Source organism: Cajanus cajan, chromosome 9, assembly GCF_000230855.2.
Source record: "Cajanus cajan strain Asha chromosome 9, NIPB_CcT2T_4, whole genome shotgun sequence".
Classification (NCBI taxonomy): domain Eukaryota; kingdom Viridiplantae; phylum Streptophyta; class Magnoliopsida; order Fabales; family Fabaceae; genus Cajanus; species Cajanus cajan.
This window is the reverse complement of record NC_138525.1, coordinates 20271231-20280865: the sequence shown is the minus strand read 5'-3', so window position 1 is coordinate 20280865 and position 9635 is coordinate 20271231. Positions and strand designations below refer to the sequence as shown.

The window sequence follows — 9635 nt, the reverse complement described above, 5'->3', positions numbered from 1 at the left end:
GAAAAAAAACATAATTACATGAAAGAGATTCACATAGAAAGACTATTGAAATTTAAATATAAAATGAATTCCACCTCAATTATAATTGGACAAGTTAAATAATATAAAAATAAGAAGGACCTATTTATAAGGTTTTAGGTATAATGTCATATCATCTTCACTTTATGTTTTACTCTATGTTTTCCAATTTTAACTCGTGTTGATGCTCGGTTTGGTAAAGAAGCACGTACCATGCACTTGCATTGAATGCCTTTGGTTAAGGTCATCTTCGGTGGGTTAAGCAATCATACTTATCACATCAGCATGAAAATTAATGTGTGAATTGTTTAAAATTTACAAAATTTACTTATATAAACACGGATTCTTAAAGAAAAAGGAAAAAATAAACTGATATAGCAAGTAAGATTGCTTATAAGTAAGCTCGCTAGAGATGGCCTAATAACATGTACTCTATCTGATCAAAATTGAGCATGGTTCCGAGCCACAATTAAATATTTATTATATTCGTGATCATGATGTAATTAACCAATCTCTAATTATCGTTTGTCACAATGAAGTGAAAACTGCTAAAATTTCAGAGCATGTTTTGAAAAGAAATTAATAACGTGCATAATTCCTAAGGAAATCAAGATACCTGGATTGATGATTTTTTGGTAGGAGCTAGGCAAATAAGTGATGATGAAAATGTTATTTATTATTTGAAAGATGCCCTTACAGCTGTGTCAGGCAGTGCAATTGCAACGAGGGTTGGATTAGAGCCTCAAATTTGAATGATGGAGATGGACAGCTACCAATCTCCAATGTTGGAATAAAAAGGGGCCCTGTGAGTGCAGCAGAAGAACTGAAGAAGACGTTTGTTTCCCAGTAAATTAAGCAAGAGTGTTTTTTAATAGTGTAACTAGACTATGACAATGCAAGACTTGTGCTGGATAAGAAATAATGGCAGTGTGAGTTAAGCTATCCACTAATCATTATAGTGCAATTCATATATTATAACTTCATTTATTTTAATACACAAATAAAGTCTACTAGTAAACTTATAAATAATATAATACAATACTAAATAATTTTTAAACTTTATAAAAAATTATAAATTTAGCAGTTGAATATCATCAAATTTAATATAAATCATGAGTAATGGAGTGAAATAATTCTATAAAAACTTACTCAATGACTAGCTTACTTAACATGTTGTGACTTATGAGTTATAAAGAAGAATTCACTTATTCTAAGAGGAGGGATTCACTTTATTTAATAACCCATAATTTATATTAAATTTTAATAATTAAATTATTAAATTAAAATTTTTTATTGAATAAATCAAACTTATAATTTTTTGTAAAATTTGAAAATTACATAATATCATTATTTAGATTCAAATATGCGTATAATATATTTTTATAAATATATACTAACTTGAATTAATGTGGTGAAATATTAAATAATTTTTAAATTTTTATAAATGATGATTAACATGTTTATTGTTATTTTTAATATATTTATTACATTTTAGTTATTTTGAAAATTTTATATTTTTAATTTTTAATTAATTTGAATTTAATTTTAATTTTTATAAAATAATTCACATCTAATATAAAATAAAGTTGATATGCTTTGATTTTAAATTTTTATATATTTTTATTCTTCATTGAGTAAAAATTTATTTGTTTAAGTAATCTTTTTTATTTTTTCATTTTATAATATTATTTATTAAGCTCAATTATTAGAATAATAGCTTCTTATTATATATATGTACTTTTTATGATGAGAATTAGGGTGGACTACTTTTGCAAGTGATCTACCTTGGATTACTAATTTTATTTGTTAGATAAATTTAAGAAATATGATAGTAGAGTGCATTGGACTTTTTGGCCCAAATAAATTAAAAATTAAAAAATATACGAAATAAATTAAAAAAAAAATAATTTATTATTTTAAGTGATTTTTGTTATGTGGCATAGTTGTTAAATGGTACAAGAAAGACAAAAGTTTTATAAATGGACAAAACGTGAATGGATGGAGAACGAGACCCTTTGTTCCATCTATTTTCTAATGCACCTGTCACGTAAGTTTTTGACTAACCTGATGTAGGGGTCCTTGCGTTTTACTTGCCTTTTAAATGGTACATAAAGGCCCATACTCCATCCATGTAATTTCCTCTTCTGCACGTCATGTTCCCCCTTTTCCTTTATAAATTCATTTTCACCCTCCTCTCTCATTCCGAACCTCTTTCTTCCCTTACTCTTGTAAGTTAATTTTTTGTTTATAATTTCTTATTTATTTATTTGTGTTTTTGAATAATTTTTGTGTGTTATTTTACAGGTTAGATAACTAAATTTAATTTTATCTTTATTGTTGCAAATCGGTTACAAGTAAATATATAATTTTTATTTTTTTAAAATTCATTATATATTATAAATTTAAGAAATATAATATATGCGTTTAAAATATATATAGATAATTATCCATTAATTTAAAATAATTGTTAAAATATATGAAATTAAATTATCTTTAAATTTAAAAAATTTAAAATCTTAAATTTAAAAATTATATAATTTAAATTTCATAATTGAATATATGTATTTAATTGAATATTATAAATGTGTCTATTTTACTTGAATATGTGTATATATGATTTAGATATTTAATTGTTAAATGATTGAAGACAATTTCATAAATTAATGTGAATATTTTAGTAATCATTATGAAATTAAATTATCTTTACATTTAAAAAAATTAAAAAATCTTAAATCTAAAAATTATATAGTTTAAATTTAATAATTGAATATATATATATATTTAATTAAATATTATAAATGTGACTATTTTTACTTGAAAATTTATATATATGATTTATTTATTTAATTTTTAAAATGATAAAAGATAATTTTAGAAAATAATATAAAATAATATAGATATTTTGGTAATCATTATGAAATTAAATTATCTTTAAATTTTAAAATCTCAAATCTAAAAATTATATAGTTTAAATTTAATAATTGAATATATGCATTTAATTGAATATTATAAATGTGATTATTTTACTTAATATTATAAATGTGGCTAATTCAAATAATATTAATAGAATTTAATTTTCTTTATACTAATATTGTAAAAAAAAATTACACTAAACCAATTAGAGCTCGTAAAAAAGAATGGTTTTTAAAAATAATCTAGTTTATACCAATCAAAAAATTTATTTATTAATAAAAAATATCAAATAATTTATTTTATATATTAATTTATAATTGGACAACAATGTTCATAATACATGCCTAAATTATTTTTTCTGAGTTGAATTTCTAAGTTCATATAAATATAAGGCAGCCTTTATTATTTTTAAAAATTTATCTATTTTTTCGTTTAATAACTTACTACAAATTTAATCAAATTATATTAAATAATATATTTAAACTCAATAATATATATATATATATAGGGAGTATATCAAGTGAGAGGGAATTTATTATGAGTGATGAGAGGGTTAAAATATAACCTTTAGATTAATCAAGTGAGTGAAAATTTGAGGTTTAATCAAGTGAGAGGAAATTAATCTAAGGGTTATATTTTAACCCTCTCATCTCTCATAATAAATTTCCTCTCACTTGATATGCTCCATATATATATATATATATATATATATATATATATGTATATATATATATATATATATATATATATATATATATATATATTCTCTAACGTTACATAGATGGAGAGGGACTCTCATGCGCCATTTAAAAGACAAGCAAAGTATAGGGGATTCTTGCATCATGTCAGTCAAAAGTTGACGCAGACGTAATAGGTGCGTTAGAAAATAGATGGAGTAGGGGGTCCCCTGCACCATTTAACAATTCTGTCACATGGCAGAAATCACCTAAAATGAAAAAAAAAAAAAAATTATTTCATGTATTTTTTTCTTTTAATTTATTTTGGCCAAAAAGTTGAGTGTATTGTCTATACCATATTATTTGGCCTCTTTGTCTCCTATTACATGTATTACTCTCGAAGTGCTATTGTCATTGTGCACTGCCACCAAAGGCAGTGATACCACTATTTTTTACCCTCTTTTACAGTTCTCTCTCCTTCTTCTTCTACACCTCTTCTATGGATTTGGCTTTTTATTCCATGTTTGACAAAAAGGAAGATGACACATCACGACCTAATGTAAAGGCAACCATCTACTAGGAATGATAATGTGGGTTGAACCTAATGGGTCAACTTACTAACCCACCTATTTTTAATATGTTGGGTTGAATAGGTAAACCTATATTACCCACCAACCTACTAACTTAGTGGATTAACCCATCAATTCTCTTTATTTTGTTTTATACTCTTAAAAGATAATTTTATAGTGAATTTATGTTGAATTGGTGCTTTAATTTTGTAACTTAACTTCTTTTTTTAGGTAATTAGTTTCATTTTATATGAAATAAAAATATATTATTTTAATCACATATTTTTTACAAGTATATTTTCATGCATAGTCTTTTTTTTAATAGAAATATGTTTTACTTTGGTCATTTGCATGAATAAGTATAACTCTTTAATCAATTTTACAAATAATAATAAAATTATAGGTTGAAATGATAATGTATATTGAAATATTTTAATTGATATTAAAAAAACTAGATGGGTTGAAGACAAGTCAATTTTTTAACCCATCAATTCATTAAATTGGGTCCACCTGCTAATCCACCATTAAGTGAGATGAGTTACATTTTTCAACCCATTTTTCTTTGGTGGTCCAACCCACCCCACCTTGCTTCTTTGGAGGGTCAATTCACCCTATCCCACTTTAGCTAGATTAACCCAATTTGACACCCCCCTAACAACAATATAGCTAGATTAACCCAATTTGACACCCCCCTAACAACAATATAGAGGCTTGCAACTCAACATAAAGGAAGCAAGTGATTAAACTTGACGATGACACGTGATTCAACACAAAAGGCATGATTCAACTCAACCAAGTTCAATACAAGTCTTTAGTGACACTAATTTTCTCGATCATGTTTGATCTATGTTATAGTGATTGTAGATATAGTTGCAATGATGATGACAATGAATATGACAGTACTTTGATAATTATTACATCTATTTTTTGTGGTCGGTGATGCACTAATTTAAAAGGTTAGGAAAAGATAATAGAAAATAATGTTAATTATAATATATAGAAATAATAATAATTTGCATCCATTTTAATCTAAAGGCTCATAATTGTAATTTACGGAGGACCACCCATGAAGGTGATCAACCTTAAAACTTGTCAAATATTTTTTACCTTTCATTTTATAATATTTTTCTACTATTTTATGTTATTATTGTAGTAATATTTTTTTAGATTACAACACATGGTTAATTTCTATTTTCTTTTATATTTCATCATTTTGTTAGTACTATTGTTTATCGGTAGTGGATTATACAGTATTAATTATTTTTGAAGTTTGAAGCAATTGCAAATTAATGTGTATAGAGCAATTAAGTTATAATAGTTCCGAAAGAGAAAAGATAGAGAGAGAAGTGTAGGTTTATTACAAAATCATATCTCAAAACCACCACTTGAAGTTGAGAGATTTACAATGGGATGATGATGACAACACAGAAACATTACCTACCCATCCTTTGCAGGCTTATAGGAACAACAAGAAGCCCATATTGATTTTCATTCAAGCATTGATACAATAGGCGTAGCATTAAGAAAGAGAAAGAGAAAGAGAAAGAGAAAGAGAAAAGAAAAAAATAAAGGGGATTGATTGAGATGAAGAGGAGGATGGATGTGGGGCCTAAAACGACCTTGGCTTTGCAACAATGGTGGAGTGCTTGAGTATGTGCAAGCTGAACTGGCCTCCTTTTTCACTAGTGTCGATCTTGTTGAGGCCAGGAGGAGGCAAGAGGTGGAAGTTTTGGACCAAACGGCCCAAAGTGATGCCGAGAATGGGCAAAGCGAGAATGATTCCGGGGCAGCTCCTTCTGCCAACGCCGAAGGGAAGGTACCTGAAGTCGTTGCCATTGGCCTCCACATGGGCCTCCTCCTCGAAGAACCTCTCGGGCCTGAACTCCTCGGGCCTCTTCCAGTTGGCGGGGTTGTTGGCCAGCCACCATGCGTTCACCAGGATTTTGCTCTCCGCTGGGATGTCGTAGCCCCCCAGCTTTGCGTCGTGCAGGTTCATGTGGGGCACCAGCAGAGGGATTGCCATTCTCAGCCTTAGAGTTTCCTTTACCACTGCTTGCAGGTATGGCAGCTTCTGCAGGTCTGCCTCTGTCACTTCCTGCCCTGCTCCTACCACTCTCTCTATCTCTTCCCTTACTTTCTCTTGAATCTCTGGGTGGTTCACTAGCTCAGCAATGCCCCACTCAATTGACCATAGAGTTGTCTCAATTGCTGTTACACAAAACATGTCAAAATTATTCCATCTTAATCATACTTTCCGCAAAATAATTCAACACCCCACGTTTCTTCTTCTTTTCTTACCTTCTAATCTAAACAAAATAATGTTGGCGGGGGTTTCTCCACCAACCAAATTTAGTCGCCATCGTTACCTACTACTGCCAGAGACTCAGTGATCACCCAACTCATTTCAATCTCATTTTCACTCTATTATTTTTAATAATAAAAAAAATCCCAATTTAATACCTTCTAATTATTTAGAAAAGTCATCTAACTTTTTGTAGTAAGAAGAGTCAATATTAGTTTCTCTGAATCTCACTTTAAAAATATAAATATATATATATATATATATATATTTACAAAACTAAAAAGATAAGAACAAGTCTCCGTGTAAGGTCAGACGTCAGGTTGAACAAGTTGACAAATTGATGAGATAAGAATGAGCCTCCTACCAAGTAGTTGGACCATCCAAGTGACCCCTTATTCATTCAATGAATACACGTTCCATATATAACTACGTGTCTCGTTTTCCCCCCTTTAATAAAATGAGAAAAAATTACTAGAAAAATTCTTGTGCGCTTATTTAATTAATACCGTTACGTTTGGTATTTTACATAAATCAAAATCAAAACGACGCAATTTTTCTTTATGCATGTTATAAAATCAGAAATCAAACCTTGGATAAAAAATATTAATTTCCATGTACTACTTGAGGGCTTTTTCCATTGAATCTGTATCTAAACTCACTCTTTTAGTCGTGTGGTATAAATAATTTACCAAAAATTTGGAAAAAAGAATCTGCCAATTTCTTATTTTAAAATAAGATGTTTTCTATAAAAGGGCTGATGAAAGTTGCGGTGCAGCACCATATACCTAATTTTACCAGCAAATGACTTTACCGTCACTGAAAAGCTAACAACATTAAAGTGACAGGTATAAGTACACATGTCCCAACTTTTATTTCTTCTAAAGTTAGCGTAACTATATATATTGTTTGATTTAAATTAAATCATGAATTTCTTTTCTTACTCTTTTGGTTGTCCGGCATCCTATCCAACCACCTTCTTCTAAGATCTATTATAATCACTATTTTATTTGCATTTGACCAATTTGTGGCACTAGGACATTAATTTCTTTGGTGATAAAATAGAAGGCAAAGCATCTTACCGGCAACGTTGATGTTCTCGACAATGTAAAGGACGTTGTCTTCGTTGATCTCGCCTTTTTTCTGAGCATCCAAAATGTGGTCAATGGCGCATTTAAGTCCATCGTTGCTGGTACTCTTCGTGCTTCCAAGCTTCCTGTTTTAATTCCCATTTAATTTAATAATTCATTCGCTATAAAACAATCTCTTCGAATAAAACAAACTTTACTTTCCGCTCTAGTTCAAATCAATTTTATTCTTTTTATATACCTCTTCAATAGTTAATTGAATCTCACGTTGTAGAATAATCCACGTGGACAAGACAAAAAAACTGGTTGAGTGAAGCAATGGAGTACCCAAATGAAAAACTAGTAGGAATGAGACAAATGAATCGGTGAAATCAACTCAAAAGAATCATTGGGAAGTACCAAAAAGAAAAGGAAACAGAAAACAAGTGACTGAGACTGAAGATCCAGAACACAAAAAGGAAAACACAAGTACTAAAAATAATAAAAACATGGGATTGACAGAAAGAAAAACATTTAAATTAATTTCCATAACATCTTATTATTTATTTTCCGTTAATTTTTTTTTATTATCTGAAAAAGTTATATAAAAGTGTAACCGTCCAAAATCTTAAAGTTAAACACATTGTTAGTTTAATTAACAACGTAAAAACTTAAATTGAATAGAAATAATTCGTAGTAATAGTAATATTAAAGAAATAATAAGTTGAATGAATGAATTAGGACTTACTTCCTCTCGTCAACGAAATAATCCTTGAAAAGCTTCAACCTGGTTTCCTTAACCTCCTTGCAAATCTTCAAGTAACCCTTCAAGAAGGGTCTCAAGATGGGAATAAAGTCTCCATAGTTGTATTCAAAGCTCTGCGCCAAGCGACTCCTCTCTCCATTAAGAGCTCTGAGCTTCTGGAAAATGGGGTCCTGCTCGCTCTCGAAGCGGCGGTCGAACATGATGCGGTACATGTTGTTGTACATCATGAGCTGGAGCCTGCGACGGATGACGGTGCCGGAGACGGCGGCCTCGGGGTTGTTGCGGACGTCGTGGACGACGGCGGCGGCCTCGGCCTCCCAGCCCTGGCGGTACTGCTGCACAACCTTGTTGGTGAAGAAGGGGACGGTCATGATGCGGCGCATCTTGCGCCAGTGCTCGCCGTAAACGGTGAAGACCATGTCCTGGCCCTTCCCGGTGAAGATGTCGAACACCACGTTGCGCGTGCGGGACCCGAACTCCACGCCCTGCGTGTGCAGCACCTCTTTTGCCAGCTCCGGCGAGGACACCACCACCAGGTTCCGCTGCCCCATGCGGAGGAGGAAGATGTCGCCGAACTTCTTGGCCAGGTCGGTGAGGTTGCGGTGGTTGAGGTCGTCTCCCACCTGGAGCCAGTTCCCGAAGATGGGGACCGGAAGCGGCCCCGGCGGCAGTTTGAACCTCTTCCCGCGGAGCTTGGAGAGGGCGATGGCGACCACCGCCGCGAGGAAGAGGCCCAGGAGGGTCTTCTCCAGCAGGAGGAGATCCATTCACGTGGTGGTGGGTGTGAGAGATGAGGTGTATGAATGTGTGTTTGTGTGATGATGTTATTTGAAACAAGTGGCGGGGTGTGTGGAGCTTTTATAGAGCAAGTATGATGGTAGCTCCAGGACGGGTTAGGTGGAGCTTGTGGTTCTTGTTCGTCTTTTCTTTCTTTCTTTCTTTCTGGCCCCCACTTCTCAATCTCTCATTTATAATTAATTATTATTATTATTATTATTAGTATGTTACAGTCTATTAATTTTAAATTTGACCCTTTTTAAATCTATCCAATTTATTAAGTTCAGATGTTTTGGGCATAATCCATTTTATTATTAAGTTAAATTATTACATAATCATCACTTGCAGAATGGAAAATATGGGGACTATTTTTTGTTTTGGTAGGTGAGATGTTGAGAAAAATAGAATGAATTTATATGTTTAAAGATATAAGTGTATTTGGAAATGAAGAAAGTGTTTTGAGGGTAAGGGGGTGACGGCATTCAATTACGCTGACTTTGAGGGGTAGGAAGAGGAGCGCTTGTAGTAGGTGAGGAGGGGTTGGTAGCT

General features: G+C 31.5%; 1 protein-coding gene across 1 annotated transcript; it reads right to left on the bottom strand.

Moving 5' to 3' along the window:
- Positions 1 to 5512: 5512 nt before the first annotated feature.
- On the bottom strand, positions 5513 to 9152 carry C4H (cinnamate-4-hydroxylase). Its single transcript, XM_020379031.3, has 3 exons — positions 8292 to 9152; positions 7559 to 7692; positions 5513 to 6385 (listed from the first exon to the last, which is right to left on the bottom strand). The coding sequence occupies exons 1-3, from the start codon at positions 9074 to 9076 to the stop codon at positions 5787 to 5789; spliced, it is 1518 nt and encodes a 505-aa protein (XP_020234620.1). The 5' UTR covers positions 9077 to 9152; the 3' UTR covers positions 5513 to 5786.
- Positions 9153 to 9635: the final 483 nt, after the last annotated feature.

Bases quoted from the DNA above. Each gene is read 5' to 3' on its own strand.
- C4H (XM_020379031.3), bottom strand. From the start codon at position 9,076: ATGGATCTCCTCCTGCTGGAGAAGACCCTCCTGGGCCTCTTCCTCGCG. The intron at 7,693-8,291 runs GTAAGTCCTAAT...GAATTAAAACAG, and splicing joins TATTTCGTTGACGAGAGGAA to GAAGCTTGGAAGCACGAAGA. The intron at 6,386-7,558 runs GTAAGATGCTTT...TTTGTGTAACAG, and splicing joins CGAGAACATCAACGTTGCCG to CAATTGAGACAACTCTATGG.